This window comes from Littorina saxatilis, linkage group LG10 (genome assembly GCF_037325665.1).
Source record: "Littorina saxatilis isolate snail1 linkage group LG10, US_GU_Lsax_2.0, whole genome shotgun sequence".
In the NCBI taxonomy this organism is placed as follows: Eukaryota; Metazoa; Mollusca; class Gastropoda; order Littorinimorpha; family Littorinidae; genus Littorina; species Littorina saxatilis.
The window spans coordinates 41,852,323-41,878,931 of record NC_090254.1 but is presented as its reverse complement, the minus strand read 5'-3'; the positions used below and the strand labels follow the sequence as shown (position 1 = coordinate 41,878,931).

The window sequence follows — 26,609 nt, the reverse complement described above, 5'->3', positions numbered from 1 at the left end:
AAATGTCTTTGATGACGTCATATCCGGCTTTTCGTGAAAGTTGAGGCGGCACTGTCACGCTCTCATTTTTCAACCAAATTGGTTGAAATTTTGGTCAAGTAGTCTTCGACGAAGCCCGGACTTCGGTATTGCATTTCAGCGTGATGGCTTACAAATTAATTAATGACTTTGGTCATTAAAAATCTGAAAATTGTAAAAAAAAATAAAAAATTATAAAACGATCCAAATTTACGTTTATCTTATTCTCCATTATTTTCTGATTCCAAAAACATATAAATATGTTATATTTGAATTAAAAACAAGCTCTGAAAATTAAAAATATAAAAATTATTATCAAAATTAAATTTTCCAAATCAATTTAAAAACACTTTCATCTTATTCCTTGTCGGTTCCTGATTCCAAAAACATATAGATATGATATGTTTGGATTAAAAACACGCTCAGAAAGTTAAAACGAAGAGAGGTATAGAAAAGCGTGCTATCCTTCTCAGCGCAACTACTAAACCGCTCTTCTTGTCAATTTCACTGCCTGAACGGTGGACTGACGATGCTATGAGTATACGGTCTTGCTGAAAAATGGCATTGCGTTCAGTTTCATTCTGTGAGTTCGACAGCTACTTGACTAAATATTGTATTTTCGTCTTACGCGACTTGTTATCTTTTTTTTATATGAATTGAACATTTCAAACATTAATATCTTCGCAGATAAACTTCTTGTGTGTGATGTCACGATGCCTTGTCAGTTTGTGAGTTACGATTTCGTAGAATTTGTGAAAAGAACAAACGAATAACACCGGGAGAAATGAAAGCCATGTGTGGCATTAAGTGGGGCTTTTGACGGGACGACTCCGTTCTTGTCGTGCGCCGGACTGAGCGTGTAACATACAATCTTGCACACGTTGGCCTCAGTAGCGGCAAACTGGAAAGCGTAAGACATATTGATATTTATCCTACATAGGTGAGAGAGACCACTCATGAGTTAACAATAACGTTTTAAACGACACGTGTGTGTATAGATCATGTCACGTAAATGAGGTTTGTTTGTTTGTTTGTTTGTTTGCTTAACGCCCAGCCGACCACGAAGGGCCATATCAGGGCGGTGCTGCTTTGACATGTAACGTGCGCCACACACAAGACAGAAGTCGCAGCACAGGCTTCATGTCTCACCCAGTCACATTATTCTGACACCGGACCAACCAGTCCTAGCACTAATGCCAAATGCCAGGCGGAGCAGCCATTAGTTGCCAATTTTAAAGTCTTAGGTATCGGCCGGGGTTCGAACCCCGACCTCCCGATCACGGGGCGGACGCCTTACCACTAGGCCAACCGTGCCGGTCGTAAATGAGGTCGTGTCAAACTAGTTCAGTATGTAGGATAAACAGAATACTACGTGGCTTACTCTGTCGTACCAGATTTACACCAACGGTTACTTTTTTTCAAATATTGATAAGCTCGCTTTCGCTCGCAGTTTGGTAATTTAAAAAGCAACTCGTGTAATCTGGTACGACATAGCAAGCTAACCATGTAGCCTATTCTCTATATTCATTTAATCTCTCGTGCTTTTTAAAACTGTCACGCTCATAGGAAATAACCGGCTGGCCAAGAAATGCAATGAAACAGAACTTAACGGGTTTGAAAAAAAACCGAAAAAAAACAAGTCGCGTAAGGCGAAAATACAACATTTAGTCAAGTAGCTGTCGAACTCACAGAATGAAACTGAACGCAATGCAACGCAGCAAGGCCGTATACTCGTAGTCCACCGCTCACGGCATAGGCAGTGAAATTGACAAGAAGAGCGGGGTAGTAGTTGCGCTAAGAAGGATAGCACGCTTTTCTGTACCTCTCTTTGTTTTAACTTTCTGAGCGTGTTTTTAATCCAAACATATCATATCTATATGTTTTTGGAATCAGGAACCGACAAGGAATAAGATGAAAGTGTTTTTAAATTGATTTCGACAATTTAATTTTTGCTAATAATTTTTATATATTTAATTTCCAGAGCTTGTTTTTAATCCAAATATAACATATTTATATGTTTTTGGAATCAGAAAATGATGGAGAATAAGATGAACGTAAATTTGGATCGTTTTATAATTTTTTTTTTCTTTTTACAATTTTCAGATTTTTAATGACCAAAGTCATTAATTAATTTTTAAGCCACCAAGCTGAAATGCAATACCGAAGCCCGGGCTTCGTCGAAGATTGCTTGACCAAAATTTCAATCAATTTGGTTGAAAAATGAGGGCGTGACAGTGCCGCCTCAACTTTCACGAAAAGCCGGATATGACGTCATCAAAGACATTTATCAAAAAAATGAAAAAAACGTATGGGGATTTCATACCCAGGAACTCTCATGTCAAATTTCATAAAGATCGGTCCAGTAGTTTAGTCTGAATCGCTCTACACACACACACACACACACACACACACACACACGCACAGACAGACACACATACACCACGACCCTCGTCTCGATTCCCCCCTCGATGTTAAAACATTTAGTCATAACTTGACTAAATGTAAAAACGTGCACGTGACCCGGCACAGTAGAGAAGTCAACGGGGTGCGTTACTTGTGCTCTTTCTTTCTTTATTTGGTGTTTAACGTCGTTTTCAACCACGAAGGTTATATCGCGACGAGGGAAAGGGGGGAGATGGGATAGGGGAAAGGGGGGAGATGGGATAGAGCCACTTGTTAAGTGTTTCTTGTTCACAAAAGCACTAATCAAAAAATTGCTCCAGGGGCTTGCAACGTAGTACAATATATGACCTTACTGGGAGAATGCAAGTTTCCAGTACAAAGGACTAAACATTTCTTACATACTGCTTGACTAAAATCTTTACAAACATTGACTATATTCTATACAAGAACCACTTAACAAGGGTAAAAGGAGAAAGAGAATCCGTTAGTCGCCTCTTACGACATGCGGGGTGCAGAGAAATAAGGATGTGGAAAAGAAGACTTTTGGTAAGTGAAATAAAGGTGATGGATCCAGTCAGGTAGAAATAAGACAACAAGAAAACAATTGGAAAACTGCAGGGAATAGTAGGGAGAGTTTTCTTGGAAGGAAATATAGGTGAAAGGACTGGTAAGGCAGAAATAAGACAAAAGAAGAGAAGTAAAGGGGTGGGGTAGCTCTGTTTAAACGCTCCCGCCGCGTGAAGGCGACCCCATGGGAGCTTACTTGTGCTCGTTCAGGGTTAAAATTTGTGCATTTTTGGTCGTGGGGGCCTACATCACTCAAAATGTACGAGGGTAGAGTTAACGATTAGGCCAAAAAAAAAAAAATTGTCTGTTTAGGGTAACATGACCAAAAAAAGTAGGGTCGGTAGGTAGGTAGGTTTTTTTAAATGAAACGCCAAATGTCTCTTTTTAGCATTTTTACCTCTTTTTTTTTCTTTTTTTTTTTAAATCAAAAAAAAGTTTTTGGGTCGGCGCCAAATCGATAGGGTCGGTCGGGTTACCCTAAACAGACAATTTTTTTTTTTGGCCTTAGGGATACCACTTAACTTAACTCAGCAGGGCTCCCCATAGCGCGCATCCCTGTACTAGAAGCCGATGATCACATACTAGAAATTCATGGAGTGGCCGGTCCCGGACGCACTAAACCTACAAAGAGCGGGGCCCGGGACGCACTCTGAATTTCCTCAGTCTGTCGTGCGTCCCCTATACTCTTTGCAGACTTTTAGTCGCCGGTCAGCCGTCAAAGTCGCCGTCACAAGAAGTGCAACTAACACAAATTATCCCATTTTAATTCACGCGGTAACAAAGTGTTCGTGTGTCAGTCAGTGTTGCATTTGACTTGGTATAGTGTTCTCCTCGGTGAATATTCTGTTCAAACAAAAAACAGTTCATATCACAGTATTCGCGATCACAATGCGTTATATGTAAAGTAGGGGGTTTGGCCGGGACCTGGGACTCCGTTGGGACCATCATTGTTCAAAACTGCACTTGTGAAACCGCTCCTTAAGAAATCCAATCTCGATGTAAATGTCTTAAAGAACTACCGCCCTGTTTCTAACCTTTCATTTTTGTCAAAGATCATTGAGAAGAGAGGTATAGACAAGTCGCGTAAGGCGAAAATACAATATTTAGTCAAGTAGCTGTCGAACTCACAGAATGAAACGCAATGCCATTTTACTCGTAGCATCGTCAGGCCACCGCTCATGGCAAAGGCAGTGAAATTGACAAGAAGAGCGGGGTAGTAGTTGCGCTAAGAAGGATAGCACGCTTTTCTGTACCTCTCTTTGTTTTAACTTTCTGAGCGTGTTTTTAATCCAAACATATCATATCTATATGTTTTTGGAATCAGGAACCGACAAGGAATAAGATGAAAGTGTTTTTAAATTGATTTGGACAATTTAATTTTGATAATAATTTTTATATATTTAATTTTCAGAGCTTGTTTTTAATTCAAATATAACATATTTATATGTTTTTGGAATCAGCAAATGATGGAGAATAAGATAAACGTAAATTTGGATCGTTTTATAAATTTTTATTTTTTTTTACAATTTTCAGATTTTTAATGACCAAAGTCATTAATTAATTTTTAAGCCACCAAGCTGAAATGCAATACCGAACCCCGGGCTTCGTCGAAGATTACTTGACCAAAATTTCAACCAATTTGGTTGAAAAATGAGGGCGTGACAGTGCCGCCTCAACTTTCACGAAAAGCCGGATATGACGTCATCAAAGACATTTATCAAAAAAATGAAAAAAACGTTCGGGGATTTCATACCCAGGAACTCTCATGTCAAATTTCATAAAGATCGGTCCAGTAGTTTAGTCTGAATCGCTCTACACACACACACACACACACAGACACACACACACACAGACACACGCACATACACCACGACCCTCGTTTCGATTCCCCCTCGATGTTAAAATATTTAGTCAAAACTTGACTAAATATAAAAAGCGTGCTATCCTTCTCAGCGCAACTACTAAACCGCTCTTCTTGTCAATTTCACTGCCTGAACGGTGGACTGACGATGCTACGAGTATACGGTCTTGCTGAAAAAATGGCATTGCGTTCAGTTTCATTCTGTGAGTTCGACAGCTACTTGACTAAATGTTGTATTTTCGCCTTACGCGACTTGTTTTTTCCTTTCCTTGTTTTCTTAATAGAGACTAGATATACTATGAACAGTACAATCAAATGATCATCAGAAGTCCATTGTCCATTGCAACATTTTAGGACTACCCTGCATCTGTCCCGCCGACTTGATTGAAGAGTAGTGTCCCTTGAAGCTTTTGCTCTAAATGTGTCCCCCCAAACGACAAATAGTATAGTTATTTTGTTCTACAAACATACTGCTGTACACAAATATTGAAAAGTTAACAGACGCAGACGTATTTGCTAGTTAGCTTTTTCTGTGTGTGCATTATCAGCTAGAGGCAAGGCAGCTCTGTAAATTATTTACGATTTCAATCGAGTAGGAGGAGTCTGCTCAAAAGATGGAACAGCGCTGACAACACACACAACTTCAACACATGACTGGAGCTTCCTCAACACTTTAGCCCCTTCAAATCATCAAACTTTCATCAATGTCGTGAAACAGTATGAGATTTCGCCTCTACAACGTCAAGTACGAGTCTCCATACAGGTACAAAGGGCATTTTTACTTTCTTTTATGCAAATATTTACAGAAATGAGTTTGAACAGCCGGCATCAGTCAGCAATGACGGAGAAAAACCTAAGTTGTGATTGCAGACGAAAATTATTGACAGCAAAGTTGAACCCCATTCGATTTCAAAACTAAACGAACTTTGCCCTTTTCACAGTCATTAAGTTCAACACATTGACTAAGTAAATCCAGATGGGAAACGTTTGTTGGTGCCAGTATTTAGTCTTAAAAAGTTATGGTCCTGATTAAACTGATTAAACTAGTCTATAGGGTCTGTTACTGTGTTAGTGTTACTAGTACTACTAGTATAAGTGTTAACTATTTATCTAGACTAACTATTGATGATCTGTGTCAGGGTCAGGTCGCATGTGTCAGTTGACTTGTTATGGTCAGTTGTTTACTTTGTTCAAATTACTTCATTAGATTGACAGCAAGAAAACATCTAATTCAACTTTTCAAGTCATTGTCTGACTAAGTGACATCATTCAATGTCATTAGCTTGACATGGGTAGCATGTCCTCTGATCTGTAGACCTGTTCGGTATCTGAGCAGCTCTCGCGAGATATACGCGAGACACGCTCTTTGTTATGCTTTGAACGTCGCGAGAACTTCGAACCTAGGCTTCTGCAGCTTGCGCGCGATCACTGTACCACATGCTTTGCTATGCTCTGAAGTTTGCGAGAGCTTACGAGAGCTTAGAATACCGATAGGGTCTATTGCTACAGTGGAACTCCCCTTTTAAGACCTCCAACAATCGGAGAAAATTAGATCTTAACAAGTCACGTAAGGCGAAATTACTACATTTAATCAAGCTGTCGAACTCACGGAATGAAACTGAACGCACTGTATTTTTTCACCAAGACAGTACAGCTTCGTCAATCCCCGCGTGAAGGAAATCGCTCACCTCCCGCGTGCAAAACGTAGTGATATTGACACGCCAGATTAGCACGGTAGCGTATTGTGCTAAGCAGGAAAGCGCGCTTTTCTGTATTCTTGTTAACTTTCTGAGCTTGTTTTGAATACAACCTATCATATCAATATATAGCTATTCTGATGAACACGTGGGGGAATTCGGGGGCTGTGATTGGATGGTCTCTTCCAATCATCAAAGCATAATGCTACGGAAGTCTATACAATAGTTAGTCTATACAAATCGGCGGTAGTCCGCCCTCTGCTTAAAAAACCTTCCCTAGACCCTAACTGCCTAAAAAACTTCAGACCCGTCTCAAATCTTCCTTTTTTCTCGAAATTACTTGAAAAGATAGTTCTCTCTCAGATCATTGGGCACCTCACCCAGAACAAGCTCCTCGACCCCCATCAGTCCGCGTATAGGGCTGGCCACTCAACAGAAACCGCTCTCATCAAAGTTGCAAATGACCTTCTCTTAGCTCTCGATCAAAAGCATGTGTCTGTCCTTTCTCTATTAGATCTCTCGGCAGCATTTGACACTATTGACCACTCCGTTCTCCTGACAAGACTTCACAATTCTTTTGGTATTTGCCACACTGCCTTAGCTTGGTTTAAGTCCTACCTCACAGACCGCTCTCAGATAGTCTCCATTGACGGCTTCCAATCTGCTCCATCCCCGTTGACTTTCGGTGTCCCCCAAGGATCTGTACTTGGCCCGGTGCTATTCATCATGTACACGAAACCAATATCTAATGTCATCTCTCGCCACTCTGTTTCCTATGAAAGCTTTGCTGATGACACTCAGTTACAAAAATCTGGCCCTATTACTGACCTCCCCAACACAATCGAGACAACTAAGAACTGCATCTCTGACTTGAAATTGTGGATGACCGAAAATAAATTGAAACTTAATGACGACAAGACCGAGATCATGCTAGTTGTACCCCCTTCTCTTAAAAAAGAACCATCCCTTCCTGCCCAAATCTCTATAGCTGGAACTGATATTCAGTTGGCTTCTCAAGTACGAAACCTCGGTGTCATCTTCGACGAAACTCTCTGCTTCAAACAACAAGTCTCCACTGTCTGTAGAAATGCCTACTATGAACTGAGAAAAATTAGCTCCATCCGCCACTGCCTTTCTTCCGATGCTACAAAAACCCTCATTTGCTCTCTCGTTCTTTCAAGGCTAGATTACGGAAATGCCCTTCTTTCTGGTTCATTTGACTATCTCATTGAAAAACTGCAGAAAGTACAGAACAACTCCGCTAGATTAATCACAAAGACCCCTAAAAGACACCACATCACACCTGTTTTGAGATCCCTTCACTGGCTGCCTGTAAGAAGTCGTATTCAATACAAAATTGCATGCATTTGTTTCTCTTTCTTTCATGGTACAGGACCTGCTTATCTCTCTGAGATGTTATCAAAATATTCAAACCTCTCCTCTCTTCGCTCTGCAACAGATACCAATGTACTTAGTAAACCAAAAAGAAACAGAAAATCAACTAACTATGGATTTGAGAGATCCTTCAAGTACCAGGGACCTCTTGTCTGGGAGAAAATCCCCCGGAACATTAGGGATTCCCAGTCACCATCTGCCTTTAGAACAGCCCTCAAAACACACATGTTTAAGTTAGACCTCTGAAGGAGATCCCATGATCGGTGAGTCATCGGCGCTGCCACGTGTATTATATACTAAAGTGTGGCGTTCATGAGGATGTGTATGTGCCTGTGTGTGTTGTACTAGAATAACGTATGCGTACATGGAATGACATTGCGGGTTACCTGAACATTGACAATGACGAAAGAAAGATTGTGTGTGAGTGTGTGCGCGCGCGTGTGTGTGTGTGTGTGTGTGTGTGTGTGTGTGTGCGTGTGTGTGTGCGTGCGTGTGTGGGTGTGTGTGACCATGTTTGAATTTATTCGGATTTAGTTCTCTTTCCTTGTTTGTATTATGATTGTGTAAGTGTAAAGCGCTCTGGGCTCGTCACCACGAGGTTTACGCGCTATATAAGTAATCGTTATTATTATTATTATTAAGTCAGCCATTTTTCTCAATATCCAAAAGCATATTGTCAATAACAAAGACGCATGGTTCCGGTTTACCCATCTGTACCACGGCGATGTTTCTATCGACAACAGCATACACTGACAACTTAAAAAGCTGTTTCAACAACTGTGTTGTGAAATCGAATGCACTTGGAGTCAGTTTTTCTTCCAAAGTCAGAAAGCGTGTAGCGGTGTGCATGTCTGCGCGAACATGACGCGCGTAAGAAGTTTGTCTGCTATCAAAACCTGAGATCAACGCATCGACGCAAAAACTGTCATTTTGTAAGTTTGGAACAACAAATCAAGGTCATAACAGCTATGTAATCGCTAATGTGTTTTCAGCGTAGCAATAGGGTCCGATATTTAGACTCGAACAAGTATAATGCGACTCGTCGGCATTATACTTGTCTCGTCTAAATATCGGACCCTATTGCTACGCTGAAAACACAATAGTTGTTAATGTTTTTGGAATCAGGAAATGATAAAGAATAAGATGAAATCATTTTGGATTTAAATTTTTTTGGATCGATTTCTTAAATTTTAATCGTAAGACTAATTAATCTATTTTCGTTAATTGTGAAGAAGAAGATAGTACTTGAATGACAGATCAAGGAATACTTTCAGTTTCAGTTTTACTTTTAGGGACCAACCATAGGTGTTAAAAATACTGCAGCATCGAAACTTGGCAATTAAGCGATGTTGATTGTATTCAACTTTGCAAATCACAGGGTCATTTTGTACAGAAAAGGTGACTCAGTCTCGATCGCCATCGGATCATCAAACTCAAAGTGGGAAGATTATGTGTATGACTGTTATATTTTATTGTGGACTGGGTGGCCGAGTGGTAACGCACTTGCGCTCGGAATCGAGAGGTTGCGTGTTCGACCCTGGGTCAGGCCGCTATTTTCTCCCCCCCTTTCCTAACCTAGGTGGTGGGTTCAAGTGCTAGTCTTTCGGATGAGACGAAAAACCGAGGTCCCTTTCCCTTCGTGTACACTACATTGGGGTGTGGACGTTAAAGATCCCACGATTGACAAAAGTGTCTTTCCTGGCAAAATTGTATAGGCATAGCTAAAAATGTCCACCAAATACCCGTGTGACTTGGAATAATAGGCCGTGAAAAGTAGGATATGCGCCAAAATGGCTGCGATCTGCTGGCCGATGTGAACGCGTGATGTATTGTGTAAAAAATTCCATCTCACACAGCATAAATAAATCCCTGCGCCTTGAATATGTGCGCGATATAAATTGCATTAAAAAAATAAAAAAAATAAAAAATCCCTGCGCTTAGAACTGTACTCACGGAATACGCGCGATATAAGCCTCATATTGATTGATTGATTGATTTCAAACACCCTGCCAGTGCCAGTTAGTCGTACTCAGTCTTCCGAGGAGATGCGAGTTCTTGAGTTTAAGTTTAGCAAATTTGGAGGGGTCAGTAACTTCTGACATAATGATTATCAGGGTCATAACTTACATCACTGGCTTGATCAAGGCCAATTACTTCTTATCATTATAAATGTTATCCTGCATGATGAACACTTTGCTGTGTCCAATGGCAATTGCAAATTTATTGCTTGGACTGGAGTTAGTAGTATTAGTACTTAGCTGTTGCCAATGTTGGGCAAAAGTAGGCTGAGTTAAGTGTTAGGCCAACAAAAAAAATAGTCTGTTTACGGTATCCCGACCGACCCTATTTTTTCGCGCGACCCTTGACTTTTTTTTGGCATTTGGGAAAAAATAATACAAAAAAGTCTTTGTTTTTTGGCAAAATAACTTAAAAATGTTTTTTTGGAAAAAAACCAAAAAAATCCCGATTTACCGACCCTATTTTTTTTGGCCTGTGTTACCGTAAACAGACTATTTTTTTGTTTGTTTGCCTTATGGTTTGCGTTGGGATGAACTATCATGTATGATCAGCAGTGATCCTATGTGGTACAGTGGAACCCCCCTTTTATAAGACCTCCACAAATCTGAGAAAAACAGGTCGTAAAAAGGAGGGAGTCTTCTTCTTCTTCTTCTTGTCGATCACTCAGATGGAAACGCCGGTTCTCCGTGCAAATGTTGCCGTGCGCTGTAGGTCGTCCAGACTGCCATAGAGCTTCCCTTGCACCGTGGTCGCCTCCGCCCAGATCTGGCTCCTGAGGCCATCGTGTAGTGGGCAAGTCTGCAGCAGGTGTTCCGTTGTCATGCTGCCTGTTTGACAAGGGCACAGGTCTGACTGGCCAATTCTGAACTTGGTGAAAAGGTGGTGGTTCATTCGGTTGTGGCCTGTCCGTAGCCTGAATATGAGGACCTGCTCAGACCTTGTGAGCAGGTGAAAAGCGTCGTTTTTGTTGTAGTGTGGGTGCTGCCGCAACCACTTTTTGTGTTGCTTGGCCTTGATGATGGTCTTGGCTTCTTTGAAGGTGGTTGATCTGTCATTCTGGTCCTTCGTTGTGCCCTCCTTTGCCAGAGTTAAAATGGGGGTAAAATTATAGAGGTTGAGAACAGAAACTTGAGAAATTCAGAAAAATCAAGGTCTTTAATTGGGGGGTCTTAAAAGGGGGGTTCCACTGTACTGTACTCCGTGTCAACTGCCTCACATAGCAACCCTATACATCCCTTTACCGGGATGCTTCTTTTGAAAATCCCTGAAGATAGATACGTAAACAATGGCTGTGTGTGTGATGATTAAAAACGTTTGTTTAGGTATACTAGCTCTTCCCATTTGGTTGACAAAGTATTCATAGTCTATGCACACACACACACTGGGGCATAATCGTTGCCAGAATTGGCCTTTGTCTTTTGTCAGATAGGACTGTTATTGTTAAGCTGCAATTTACAAATAATGTATGCATGAAAGATAATTAATGGCCTTTAGTCTTTTGTCAGAAAGGTGTTATTGTTAAGCTGCTATTTACAAATAATGTATGCATAAAAGATAATGGCCTTAGTCTTTTGTCAGACAAGTGTTATTGTTAAGCTGCTATTTACAAATAATGTATGCATGAAAGATAATGGTGTCTAATAGTTTTCAAGAATCAATAGTGTTGATGGTTTGTTTTTAGACAAAAGGTGGATGGAACACTTTTTAAAGTTACTGAACTTCTCACTTCCACATGCACGGAGCCCCTAGGGCTTCCAGTCATGCCTCAGTCATCTATCCATTTGATAAAATATCAAGTTTGAACTGCTTACAAGGAGTCAAAAACTGCATATTTTTACCAAATATTTTTTTCATTGTCTATGGCGCACTAAATCTGAAAATGTCCCATCACAATTCCCTTCAGTGCGTCAAAGGGTGCATTGAGATAACGTACCACTGCGCCACCAAATGTACACTTTACATCGGATTACACACACACACACATACAGAGATGACACAATATAGCGGCTAATTCTCAGATGGTACCATATTGCACCATTTTGCATCTTTGGTCAAAGCGCTTCTTGCCTTCGACTATGTCCCATCAGAATTTGGTGGAGGGGGACAAATGTCCCATTGCCTTTTTCTCCCAGGTTAAACCCTGCTACGGGTTACAGCGTATTACCCTTGATCAGCCTCGAGCTCACATCAAGTCCCGCACGTGAACTAAAAACAGCAAAAGCCTACATTAAACTAAAATCCATTATTCTCGATGAGAGAGATAGTTATTTCTATCTTGGGTAGTTTGCGTCAAGACATTGTGTTTGTATCGTAACACAATTTCTTGACATGGTATTCTGAGGAGGGTCTGATTTCCCCAATATGGCTGTGAAGGGACACATTTGTTTCTCTCTCTTTTTTGCTCTGCTGAGAGATTTTAACAAATCTCAGTAGAAAGTCTCTGCTGACTTTCAATTGTTTCTTTCACAACTTCTGATATATATAGTATTTGGTTCCATTTTGGCATGACACACAAGGGAAATGTTGATTACATTTTGGTGGGAGATGCGAACTGACACATCGCATAAAGTTTCGTTTGGCTGGCAACACTAAATGTATGTGTAGTCATCTTTGGGATGTTTGTGAAAATATTTTGACTGGTCATAGACTCATACATGTATCCTTATCTGTGACAAAAAGACAAATCGTTGCTAATTTAGCAAAATATGCTGTGAGCTGCACTGCATTTTTAAAGCAGGAAGATAATTTGCTTCCAGTGTCTCGGGCATGGTTATTTGGGAGTTAAATGGCAGCTGGTTTCACAGTGTTAGGTGGCTAGATGTTATAGATTTTGTTAACTAATATTTCTGTTGATTATATTGTTGATTATTCGATTTGATTTGATTTTCTAAAACATTACCCACAGTATGCAACATCAGATTGCAGTCTTTAAAATGTACCAGGAGTGATTTTATCATGTACTTTTACTTATCACTGTCAATGCATTCAGATTGTAACCAGGGTACGCATACCCACAGTATAACAATTTGTTAACAATCTTGTACCCTTACTTTATCTGTAGGTACATGCATGCACATTGCTGAACCGTTTTGTGTGACCTTTAAGTTTAAGGCTTATATACATGTACATATTTGACATACTTTATTTCACCTTGCTGATGAAACTAAAGTTTAAGATGCTTGTTCAGCATTTAGCAGTTAATTCATAAATGATTTTAGTCATGCTGGTTTGGATGCTAGTCATTGCAGAAATTGTAGAGAAACTAGCTAAAATTTTGCTCTCTGGCAAAGTCAATTTTCAGAATCGCTAGCCAAAGGCGAGTACACCATTTGTTGGACTTTTAGGGCTGGAGTTGTTTTGACAAATAATGTAATGCCAGTGAACAAAATAGGCAACGCATCACAGCTCTAATTTCTTGTTAATTAAGTAAACATGCCATCGAACCAGCCAGAATATCAACGCACAAACACATCTGTTGCTATACTGCTGGGAGTGTGCAACTCAGATTGTTGCCATACAGTGGAACTTGTCATCAACGGGTGTGTTTATTTCAGCTATGGGTGTATTACAGTGGAACCCTCCCTTTTAAGTCCTAAAAAACACTGAGAAAATCTGGTCTTGAAAGGGAGGGAGTCTTGAAATAGGGATACATATTGATATGCAGAGGCCCCCCGCGGGTTAGGGGGAAAAATTTACCGATGCTCCCCAGCATGTCGTAAGAGGCGACTAACGGATTCTGTTTCTCCTTTTACCCTTGTTAAGTGTTTCTTGGATAGAATATAGTCAATGTTTGTAAAGATTTTAGCCAAGCAGTATGTAAGAAATGTTAAGTCCTTTGTACTGGAAACTTGCATTCTCCCAGTAAGGTAATATATTGTACTACATTGCAAGCCCCTGGAGCAATTTTTTGATTAGTGCTTTTGTGAACAAGAAACAATTCACAAGTGGCTCTATCCCATCTCCCCCCCTTTCCCCGTCGCGATATAACCTTCGTGGTTGAAAACGACGTTAAACACCAAATAAAGAAAGAAAGAAAGATATGCAGAGGTTTATATGAACAGAAACCAGAGAAAACAAGGACTTAAACAAGAGCGAGTCTTAAAAGTTAAATTGGGGGGGTATTAAAAGGGGGGGAGGGAGGGAGAATTGGGGGAGTGGTTGTGGTGGAGACATATGGTGTCGAGTTCTGAATATCTGAAAAGCAAGGACGTCTTTACTTCGGGTGGGGGAGTGTGAGTCTTCAATCAAGGGGTCTTAAAAGGGCAGTTCCACTGTAGCTGTGAGTGTGATTGCAAAATTACAGTGATGAATGTGCCCTTTGTGCACATCTGTTGGATGCTGGGAAATGACACTCAGCAATTAAAGATTTGGCTGTGATTTGATTGATTATTGGACTTGAAGGAGGGCTTGAACAATCAAGTCAGACGTCAGAGGCTGCGATTGGGTGATGCGCTTGTCTCTCCTGATCAGCGTCCCACGCTTTGCATAATTATCTCTGATTGAAGAATCGGTGACATGTTTGTTTTTCTCTGTTTGGGGTTTGGAGGTGGATGGAATAAAATAGAAAAATTCAGAGGCTTACCTTCACTTAGTCTTTTTACTGCATGAGGCTTAAATTGCAGCCTTATGGTAAAGGCCAACTGAAGGAAGAGGAGTGCTTGAGATAAGCTAAAGGTGCAGGAGATTCAGACTAACCAAAACTTGTGAACTAGGGGAGACTTTGAGAAGACTATAAGAGTAACAACAGTGAGAACAGGCCAGAGCAACACTAGGGAAAAGGCTAGGTGAAACCAAGACTCAGATTGACAATCCAAGAGACTCAAGAAGAATAATTTGAGGTTGGCAGAGACTAATAAAGCCAAAAGAGACTGACTACAAGAGAGTTTAGGCCAGGAAGAACCAACCCAAATCTTAAACTCTGGTATCTCAAAACCTGACTGTTTCTTCCAAAAAGAGATTACATTAGAGAGCTCAGGCCACTAGAACCGGACCCAAATTTTGCAGTGGACTCTTGTATATCTCAAAACTTGAGCATTTCTTCCACAAGAAAGCTTAGGCCAGGAAAAACGTACCCAAATCTTAGACTCTGGTATAATCTAAAAGCTTGACCGATTCTTCCATGCATGGGTGTGAGAGCAGACGTGTGAACCTGAAGAGGGGACTGGATTATCGTGTGGCTGTTTGTGTACGCTTCAGATAGCAGCATGAACGGAAGCGCCAGCGACAGTGCGTCGCTTCTTCAGTCCAAGGGTGTTCTCAACGCCGGGAAGGATGATGAGCTGGTGAGATTTTTATTTTTAAGAAATTTTTTTAATTCTGGATTATTGAATGTTTCCTGAAAAGTTGTGACTGGTTTTGTTAAATCGTAAAGAACACTGTTCTGTGTGTGTTTTAACCAAAAAAATCATGTAATCATGTTATAAGACTGTGTAAAATGAGATGCCGTTCACTGTTCAAGTGTTTTCAGCTGTTGAAGGGAAGGGTCTGATCATATTGGTACGTTTTATTTTCTTTGCCAAATTTGCTGAAAATTTCCATGAAAGTTCTGGTCATTTTTCTGAAGTTTAAGGCAGTCCTTGACACCCCCTTTCCCCCTTAGAAAAAAAAGTTACTTAAACAGGTCTGTTGAAAGGGCAGCAAAGTTATTGGCGATTTCACGGAAGTAGCAGGTCATTAATGGACAGAGTCTAAAAATGCGGGTAAATTTACAGTTACAGGTTGAGAACAAAAAGTCTGAAAAAGCAAGGCCTTAAAAAGTGGCAAGTTTTTGATTAGGGGGGTATTTAAAGAGTTGCACTGTATTGCTCTTGCACAGTGGAACCCCCCCCCCCCCCCCCCCCCCCCGGGCCCCCCTTTTGAGACCTTCAAGCATGTGAGAACATTAGGTCTTAAAATAGAGGTAAATTTACAGAGGTTATGGACAGAAAGTCAGAAAACAAGGTCTTATAAAGGGGGGGGGGGGCGGCGGTAACTGTATTTGTTGATTGTGCCAGCCTTGTTTTCTAGACATCACGGGGTACCGCCGGAATGGTCTCAAGACCTTGTTAAAAGGGGTGTTCGACTGTATTGCTCTTGTTGTTTGTTGATTGTGTGGGCCTTGTTTTCTGGACATCACGGGGTACAGTCGGGATGGCCTCAAGACCTTGTTAAAAGGGGTGTTCGACTGTATTGCTCTTGTTGTTTGTTGATTGTGTGGGCCTTGTTTTCTGGACATCACGGGGTACCGCCGGAATGGTCTCAAGACCTTGTTAAAAGGGGTGTTCGACTGTATTGCTCTTGCTGTTTGTTGATTGTGCGGGCCTTGTTTGCAGGACATCACGGGGTACCGCCGGAATGGTCTCAAGACCTTGTTAAAAGAGGTGTTCGACTGTATTGCTCTTGTTGTTTGTTGATTGTGCGGGCCTTGTTTTCTGGACATCATGGGGTACAGCCGGAATGGTCTCAAGACCTTGTTAAAAGGGGTGTTCGACTGTATTGCTCTTGTTGTTTGTTGATTGTGTGGGCCTTGTTTTCAGGACATCACGGGGTACCGCCGAGATGGCCTCAAGACCTTCCTGTTCTACGTGCTGGCGGTGCTGAGTCTGGGCATCCTGCTGCTGGTGGTCTACTGGAAGCCCGAGCTGGAGTGTCAGTTGAAGTGCAAGGAGTGTGCGCTCTACAATGCCGACGTCATCCTAGTCAAGGTCAGTGCATGTCTCAATCTATTTATGTCTCAGTCTATTTAGACGGCCTACGTGGTACAGTGGACCCCCCCGATTTAAGACTCCCTCCTTGTTAAGACCTTGATTTCACAGACTTTCTGTTCATAACCTGTGTAAAATTACCCCCAATTTAAGACTCCGTCCTTTCTAAGACCTTGTTTTCTCAGATTTTTGGAGGTCTTAAAAGGGGGGTTCCACTGGAGCAGACAAATCTATTTGACTCCATTGTTTTGATCCACTGACCGAACACAGAGATCAGGGCTTTCGAGGTGCACGGAGCGAAAGAGGATAAAACCTAAAAAGGTGAGAACAAACCGTGGGGTCTGATTCGTTGAAATCACAACAGTTGAACAAATTTCAATTTCAACCAATCAAACACCGCGGCTGACTCATACCTAGTTGGTAACTTTCTCGTGCACCTCGGCCCTGTTTTCTCCATTGGCATACCAGAGGATAACGAGAAATTGATACCACCTCAACGGGCGCAATAGCCTAAAGGATTAGACATTGGCCTCCGAGATTATGTGGAAAGTTAGGTGTTTGAATTTGAACTGCGCCATTAGACACAGCCATCGTCGAACGCTGAAGAAGAAGAAGAAGAACTGCGCCATGGGGGTTCTGAGAGGAGATTTTTCCCATCTCCCAAGTCAACTTATGTGCAGACCTGCTAGTGCCTCATATCCTCCTTTGTGTGTACACGCAAGCACAAGAACAAGTACGCATGAAAAATATTCTGTAATCCATTTCCGACTTGAGTGGATGATAGAAACTCATAAATACCAAGCATGCATGTCGGGAAACGGAATATAGAATGGTTGGGAAAAACGTTCATACACGTTAAGACCCACTCGTATAAAAACACATGTGTATGTGGGACTTGCAGCTCATGAACGCAGAAGAACAAGAAGAGATAAGTCACCCCCGAAAGATGAAAATCATAGAAAATAGTTTCATTTGTGAAGGATCAACAAACAAACAAATAAACAAAAAACTCACAAAAACAAAGGAAGCAAACAAGCCAATTAAAATGTGCAGCTTATATATGCTGACGTCACTTTTCTCATTCGTCCTGACTGAGAAATGCTAGGAGATATTGATACCACCTGAAAGCATTAATTAATTAGAATACTAAAAAACCCACAAAGGTTAGTTTATGGAAGGTTTAATTATAGACTGGGTGGCCGAGTGGTAACGCACTTGCGCTCGGAAGCGAGAGGTTGCGAGTTCGACCCTGGGTCAGGGCGTTAGCAATTTTCTCCCCCCTTTCCTAACCTAGGTGGTGGGTTCAAGTGCTAGTCTTTCGGATGAGACGATAAACCGAGGTCCCTTCGTGTACACTACATTGGGGTGTGCACGTTAAAGATCCCACGATTGACAAAAGGGTCTTTCCTGGCAAAATTGTATAGGCATAGATAAAAAAAATGTCCACCAAAATACCCGTGTGACTTGGAATAATAGGCCGTGAAAAGTAGGATATGCGCCGAAATGGCTGCGATCTGCTGGCCGATGTGAATGCGTGATGTATTGTGTAAAAAATTCCATCTCACATGGCATAAATAGATCCCTACGCCTTGAGTCCGAATCTGGAGATACGCGCGATATAAGACTTAATATAACGAAGCAAAACATTAGTTAATGAGTATGCCGGGCTAATGATCTTTCTATTTTGAAGTGGACCTGCCTACTAAGACCTTTAGGTTGAGGTGCTTGTGAATGTTTTGTCTTGTCTGTAATGAAATGTTCGATAAACTAGCCTTTTTGATTTTGGAACATGAGCACTAGCAGTTCGATGGTTTTCGGATTTCATTAAATAGAAGCTTTAATTCTTGATGAAATGTTCAACAAAAAAAAAGGAGTCAATTCCTAGTCTTCAGTGCTATGGCATCATTTTCTTCTTCTTCTTCAGCATTCCAGAATGTTCTGGTTACGTGTGAGCTTGTTTGCCCATTTGGGTTCCCCACACTATACTCTGAGAGCATAGTCAGGTCACTCCGCTTTCGTTGAGTAGGCATGCTGGGTATTTTCGTGTTTCCATAACCCACCGAACTCCGACATGGATTACAGGATCTTTTTCGTGCGCACTTGGTCTTGTGCTTGCGTGTACACACAAAGGGGGTTAAAAAGTCTCTAGCAGGCCTGCACATAAAGTTAACCTGGGAGATCGGAAAAATCTCCACTCTTAACCCACCAGGCGACAGCGACTGGGATTCGAACTCAAGACCTCCTGATTAGGAGGCCGACGTCTTACCACCACGCCACTGCGCCCGTCTATAACATCATTTTACATTAGCAATAACAAAGTTAATCAATAATGCTACAAAGTGGGAACAAACATGTGGCCCAAACTTACATTCTCTACCAGTACATGTAACTAAAAATGTATTAATTGAAATCACACAACAAAAATAAAAATCATTGATTGAATAAAATGATGATGACCCCAACACCGAATCTGACGCAAGTAAATTACGTGAAGTTATATGAGTATGCAGTTAATCTAGATGTTATCGATCAGACTAAATATCTTTCGCAAGCACAATCCTCTTGGGCTGCACAGCCCCCACAACACTAAATCACTGAACAGGGTTAAGTACGCATGAGCAAATGGAAGATACCTATCAACAACAGATGTTTTCGTATGTACCTGCATTGGTGTCTGGTTTGATTTTCATCAAATTATGATCTGCTTATTGATTGCATGCATGTAGACTTTAGTGTGGGTGTACGTCTCGTATGTGGTTGGCCTTAGCAGGGATGGCCAAATCTGAAATGTTTCACTCGCCAGCCTGGCGAGTAATTTCTAAAAAGTTACTAGCCCGTCAGAAATGTCACTGGCCCGGTACATACCACCACAGTTCCAGCATCTGCAGTGTTTATATGGCTTTGAAACTCGATAGTACAACCAAAAGTGTCGCATTTTACCAGAATTTTCACTACCCAGCCGGGCGAGTTGCCAGGCGGTTTCTACTAGTCCGTCGGATTTTTTTACTCGCCCCTAACTATCACACGCACACACACACGAGCGCATGCACACATACATTCACACACACACACACACACACACACACACACACACACACACACACACACACACACACACACACACACACACACACACACAGAGGCATATCATCTTTTTGACCATTTAATTTTCAAGTGAGCTTGTCAGCATGTCACACCAGCTATTCCCATCGAAGTTCAAGTCCCTGTCTATGCATGGTTATGTGGGTGCTTAATTCAGAAGCATCGTTATGTGCTGCTGTGTCTGAGAATACATCTTTTAACTTCATGTTAATGTGTTGGCAGTTATACTGACACAGTGACACCTGTTGTAAAAGTGTCACACCTGTTATGTGGCAATGATGACTGCCAGGGATTGTTACTGACGACTGTCAGACTGCAGTTATTTAGAAAACTATGCATTTGGACCATCATGGGGACATTTCATAAGATAGGTCACAGCATCAGTTATTTTTGTCTGTTGTTTGGCTCTTGCTTGTCCCCTGTAAAGCCGATAGGTCAAAGTTCTTGTTAATGTTTTAATGAATAAAATATTCAAATAATAAATGAATCTTTCCTGTTTTTTATCCTCCAAAGTCAGCAAAAAAGAACACCCAACCCAGCTGTTAAAGAATACATGCAGTGGTATAACCCCTTTTTATGGATTACAAAATTCTGAGAAAACCAGGTCCTAAAAAGGAGGGAGTCTTAAAACAGGATTTTATTTTCAAAGGTTATGAACAGAAAGTCTGAATAACTGTATTGGGTCTTATAATGAGAGGAGTCTTAAATTTGGGAGGGGGGGGGGGGGGGGGGGGGTCATAAAAGGGGGGTTCTGCTGTACTGCTTACAACAAGCTTTATGAGACACTAGGCTTGTGTTAGAAGTTTATGAAGTCAATCTTAGGACAAGCTTTATGCGACACTAGGCTTGTGTTAGAAGGTTATGAAGTCAATCTTAGGACAAGCTTTATGCGACACTAGGCTTGTGTTAGAAGGTTATGAAATCAATCTTAGGACAAGCTTTATGAGACACTAGGCTTGGGTTAGAAGGTTATGAAGTCAATCTTAGGACAAGCTTTATGAGACACTAGGCTAATTGTGTTAGAAGGTTATGAAGTCAATCTTAGGACAAGCTTTATGAGACACTAGGCTAATTGTGTTAGAAGTTTATGAAGTCAATCTTAGGACAAGCTTTATGCGACACTAGGCTAATTGTGTTAGAAGGTTATGAAGTCAATCTTAGGACAAGCTTTATGAGACACTAGGCTTGTGTTAGAAGGTTATGAAATCAATCTTAGGACAAGCTTTATGCGACACTAGGCTTGTGTTAGAAGTTTATGAAGTCAATCTTAGGACAAGCTTTATGCGACACTAGGCTAATTGTGTTAGAAGTTTATGAAGTCAATCTTAGGACAAGCTTTATGAGACGCTAGGCTAATGTGTTAGAAGTTTATAAAGTCAATCTTAGGACAAGCTTTATGAGACGCTAGGCTAATGTGTTAGAAGTTTATAAAGTCAATCTTAGGACAAGCTTTATGCGACACTAGGCTAATTGTGTCAGAAGTTTATGAAGTCAATCTTAGGACAAGCTGTATGAGACACTAGGCTTGTGTTAGAAGTTTATGAAGTCAATCTTAGGACAAGCTTTATGCGACACTAGGCTAATTGTGTTGGAAGTTTATGAAGTCAATCTTAGGACAAGCTTTATGCGACACTAGGCTTGTGTTAGAAGGTTATGAAGTCAATCTTAGGACAAGCTTTATGCGACACTAGGCTAATTGTGTTAGAAGGTTATGAAGTCAATCTTAGGACAAGCTTTATGAGACACTAGGCTTGTGTTAGAAGTTTATGAAGTCAATCTTAGGACAAGCTTTATGAGACGCTAGGCTTGTGTTGGAAGTTTATGAAGTCAATCTTAGGACAAGCTTTATGCGACACTAGGCTTGTGTTAGAAGGTTATGAAGTCAATCTTAGGACAAGCTTTATGCGACACTAGGCTAATTGTGTCAGAAGTTTATGAAGTCAATCTTAGGACAAGCTGTATGAGACACTAGGCTTGTGTTAGAAGTTTATGAAGTCAATCTTAGGACAAGCTTTATGCGACACTAGGCTAATTGTGTTAGAAGGTTATGAAGTCAATCTTAGGACAAGCTTTATGCGACACTAGACTAAGTGTGTTGGAAGGCTATGAAGTCAATCTGTAGCTCTCAGTGGCTTCATGTACTTTATGGCCTGCGACACCATGTTGATCCAGGGTAAGATCAATGCTGCTGATAGATCTGTTTGCCTTTGACACGTTCATGTTGCTACGCCCCACCTGTGTAACGTTCATGTTGCTACGCCCCACCTGTGTAACGTTCATGTTGCTACGCCCCACCTGTGTAACGTTCATGTTGCTACGCCCCACCTGTGTACAGTGGGACCTGCTTTTAACACTCAGAGCAGGGCGGGGATGTAGCTCAGTCAGGGCGGGGATGTAGCTCAGTCAGGGCGGGGATGTAGCTCAGTCAGGGCGGGGATGTAGCTCAGTCAGGGCGGGGATGTAGCTCAGTCAGGGCGGGGATGTAGCTCAGTCAGGGCGGGGATGTAGCTCAGTCAATGCGGGGATGTAGCTCAGTCAGGGCGGGGATGTAGCTCAGTCAGGGCAGGGATGTAGCTCAGTCAGGGCGGGGATGTAGCTCAGTCAGGGCAGGGATGTAGCTCAGTCAGGGCGGGGATGTAGCTCAGTCAGGGTGGGGATGTAGCTCAGTCAGGGCGGGGATGTAGCTAAGTCAGGGCGGGGATGTAGCTCAGTCAGGGCGGGGATGTAGCTCAGTCAGGGCGGGGATGTAGCTCAGTCAGGGCGGGGATGTAGCTCAGTCGGTAGCGCGCTGGATTTGTATCCAGTTGGCCGCTGTCAGCGTGAGTTCGTCCCCACGTTCGGCGAGAGATTTATTTCTCAGAGTCAACTTTGTGTGCAGACTCTCCTCGGTGTCCGAACACCCCCCCGTGTGTACACGCAAGCACAAGACCAAGTGCGCACGAAAAAGATCCTGTAATCCATGTCAGAGTTCGGTGGGTTATAGAAACACGAAAATACCCAGCATGCTTCCTCCGAAAGCGGCGTATGGCTGCCTAAATGGCGGGGTAAAAACGGTCATACACGTAAAAGCTGTGGGAGTTTCAGCCCATGAACGAACAACAACAACAACACTGAGAAATTCCGTGGATTATAGAAATAACGAAAACACTGCAAACAGAATGGCTCCCTAAATGGCATGGTAAAAACTGACATAGTTATACAGGTATAAAAACATGCTCGTGCAAAAATATGAGTGTACAAGGAAGTTGCAGCCCATGAATGCAGAAGAAGGAGATGATCGATCATTCAGGAAGGAAGGTATCTAATTTCTAAATTTTGTTTTGTACATTATTTTAAGCGTGTTTTATTTATTTTTCAGGACAAGTTTGACCAACAGATTGGTGTTGTGGATGTTAAGCTGATAACAACCACAGAGGAAAAGTAAGTGTGTGTGTTTGTGTGTGTGTGTTTGTGTGTGTGTGTTTGTGTGCTGTGTGTGTGTGTGTGCTGTGTGTGTGTGTGTGTGTGTTTGTGTGTGTGTGTTTGTGTGCTGTGTGTGTGTGTGTGCTGTGTGTGTGTGTGTCATACCCCCCCCCCCCCCCCTAAATAAAAGTGCTATGTGTTCACGATAAACTTCTTGACATTATTTTATCCGTCCATTTATTTATCTTGCAGGTATGATATATCAGTGTCTTACCACACACACAAAAAAGAGTTATGTGTTCTTGATAAATTTCTTTACTATTATATCATCCATCCATTTATTTGTGTTGCAGGTATGATGTATCAGTGTCGTACCAAGAGGCGGACGGGGCGGGGGATCCCCAGACGGACATCGGGGACCGAGACACGCTCATCTCTTCCTCCAGGGTGGACGGCAAGATGCGTTGCTTTGACTACCAGCACTACCGCTACATCTGGGACACGCAGAGGAGAGCTTTCAAAGAGCTCGAGTAAGTGAGTGGGGAGGGGAGAGAGAGAGGGATATTGTGTGTGTGTGCGCGTTGCTTTGACTACCAGCCCTACCGCTACATCTGGGACACGCAGAGGAGAACTTTCAAAGAGCTCGAGTAAGTGAGTGGGGAGGGGAGAGAGAGAGGGATATTGTGCGTGTTGCTTTGACTACCAGCCCTACCGCTACATCTGGGACACGCAGAAGAGAACTTTCAAAGAGCTCAAGTATGTGAGAGAGGAGGAAGGGAGAGAGTGAGAGAGGGAGAATTTTACAGAATTTGTTGTTTTTGTTAGGGATCCTTATACATGGTTGTTAAAGGCGGATGGTGGCATGGCAGATTGGACTGTATATAATTAACCTGCCTATAGCAACCACCAGTCTTTTAGACCACTTTTGGTCGGTTCCTTGGGTGAGCGTACAGGTTCGACTGATGGGTTAGCACGTATTGTGAAGACAGATTTATAAACCTCAGATGTGCATTGTTCTTCTTGTGCAGAGATCTGTCTACCAACACCACCAACAAAACCATCCTGGACAGTTCTCAAGGTCTCACACAGGATCAGAGGAATAGCCGGTGAGCGATTAATTAATTTACCAATGATTGCCCTTTTCTTTGGGCTTATTTACCAAGGTAGCACTGATATTTCTGGTATTGAAATGTGGTGACACTTTCCTTTGGTCTTGTGCGTGTTTGTGTGTGTGTGTGTGTATCTATTTCTTGTTTTTATTCATTAATCTTTATGGAAATTTGGATACCAACTTTGGGGAGGAGGTGGGGGAGGCAACTCTGTGGAAGAGACAGAAGAAGGCAGACAGACAGACAGACAAATACACAGAGACAAATACACACAGACAGACAGACAGACAAATACACACAGACAGACAGACAGACAAATACACACAGACAGACACACAGACAGACAAATACACACAGACAGACAGACAGACAAATACACAGAGACAAATACACACAGACAGACGAACATCGACAAAAACATAGAGAGAGACAGAAAGACAAGGAAAGAGAGACACACGGGAGAGAGTAAACTTATGAAAGTTCACTGTCTTCAAGACCGTTCAATACAAAACATGGCTCTTTTGTGTTAAAAGTGAAAGACTTTTTCCAGAAATCTTAATTTCCAGACTTGCAGTGCAAATTTTGTGACCTGTTTGTTGACTTTAACTGCTTTTATTGCAACAAAATGTTGTCATTGCAGGTTGATCGTATATGGGTTAAATGCTATCGACATTGAAGTCAAGTCCTACTGGAAGCTGCTGATTGAAGAGGTAATTATTGACAGGGAAATGACAAAACTCAGTTTAAACAAAGGGACGTAAGCGCTCTAAAGGCATGAGGCATGTGCAACAAGAGTAAGCGAGAGTTGTGTGGAACCAGGCTCCTGGCACCTGAACAAGCCACTTTCATCCTCAGTTGAAAACTACAAAAAATCTGACGGAACACCAGACCTGGGAACCCATACGATTTCGCCGTATTTTGTACGCATGATTGTCGAGAATACGATCAGTACGGTCAGTGGAAAAAAAATACGACCAGAAACATTCCTAGACTACTTTTCTTCACAAGCCCATCTCGAAGCCGATCCAGTATTTTGACACATGATTACAGTTTTTGTCAGTAAACATTGAAAAAAAGCATTTGTTTTAAATGTATAGGTAAACTTAATTAATGGTGTGACGGACGCGTGTGAAGCATGCTTTAATCATGGATGTTCATATGCTGTGTGGAGTACGCTCATTTTTCTGAAAATACACCAAGTTTGTTTGAGAATACTCTAAGTGCAAAACAGGGGTTCCCAGGTCTGGAACACGCATGGCAGTGAGATGGAACTGAACTAACTAACTTACTAACTAACCAACCAACTAACATGAGACAGCATGTCTATATGTGGAATGAAGAGAGAGAAAAGGGGATTAAAAGCTAGCCTATCAGAAAAGCATCATTTTGTAGCAATGTGTTATTATTAATAATAATAATAATAATAATAATAAAACATTCTTTTATAGCGCTGTTCACCGCCGAATGGCAGTCTCATGGCGCTTTACATTATACATTAGAATTTAACATTTTACATTAGACATTAAAATTTAACATTTTACATTAGACATTAAAATTTAACATTAGACATTAAAATTTAACATTTTACATTAGACATTAAAATTTAACATTATTATATGTGAACAGTTGGCTCCCTTGGTTTTAGTTTTTTAAGGCGGCACAACACAAACTATTCATCCCTTTTCTGTCAGTCAACATCCTTTTCTAATGATGATAATAATGAAAACTGAAATAGAACACGAAGCACACAATAGTTCCATGCTCTTCATCATTATATATTTCATACAAACAACATACACAGATACGATACTCAATACATCTAAATTCTAACATTGTAATAAAAAACATAAACATTGCAACAACAGCATCTACTTTCCAGCATGATAAAATCAAACTGCATAATTTTCTGTTATATTCTTACAGAGGTCCATGGGTATGACATATTCAGATGTTTTCTGCTTCTTTGCTGTAAAATGATGAGCCCATTTTTTTTACTTTCAGGTGCTGACTCCGTTTTACATTTTCCAAATTGCAAGCGTAGTCCTGTGGCTGTTTGACGAATACTACTACTACGCTGGCTGTATCCTGGTCGTGTCGGGTGGCTCCATTGCTTTGTCCCTCTATGAGACCAAGAAGGTGAGTGATGTCTTATCCTGTTAATTAATGATGCAAAGAAACTGAATAAGATGCAAAGTGTGTACGTGCTGACAGTTATGCAGTAATCGAATAGAGAAAAGAACGTCCGAAGGGTTTCTTTGGGGTTTTTCATAATGGGTAGGTGGCAGTTATCAAGAAATGGTCGCCAGGGCAGGTTCACTAACCTAGGTGGTGGGTTCAAGTGCTAGTCTTTCGG

At 41.4% G+C, this 26,609-nt stretch overlaps 1 protein-coding gene across 7 annotated transcripts in view; it reads left to right on the top strand.

Annotated features, from left to right (window-relative positions):
* Positions 1 to 5,468: 5,468 nt before the first annotated feature.
* LOC138978851 (polyamine-transporting ATPase 13A3-like) overlaps positions 5,469 to 26,609 on the top strand; it is a 69,259-nt gene continuing 48,118 nt past the window's right edge. For all 7 annotated transcript variants that reach the window (XM_070351655.1, XM_070351651.1, XM_070351650.1 and 4 more), the window contains exons 1-8: positions 5,469 to 5,612; positions 15,157 to 15,242; positions 16,476 to 16,643; positions 23,104 to 23,165; positions 23,501 to 23,677; positions 24,176 to 24,253; positions 24,897 to 24,966; positions 26,258 to 26,392. In XM_070351655.1, coding sequence (XP_070207756.1) covers positions 15,165 to 15,242; positions 16,476 to 16,643; positions 23,104 to 23,165; positions 23,501 to 23,677; positions 24,176 to 24,253; positions 24,897 to 24,966; positions 26,258 to 26,392 — 768 coding nt within the window. In that variant the 5' untranslated portion in view covers positions 5,469 to 5,612; positions 15,157 to 15,164. The remainder of the gene's footprint in view (positions 5,613 to 15,156; positions 15,243 to 16,475; positions 16,644 to 23,103; positions 23,166 to 23,500; positions 23,678 to 24,175; positions 24,254 to 24,896; positions 24,967 to 26,257; positions 26,393 to 26,609) is intronic.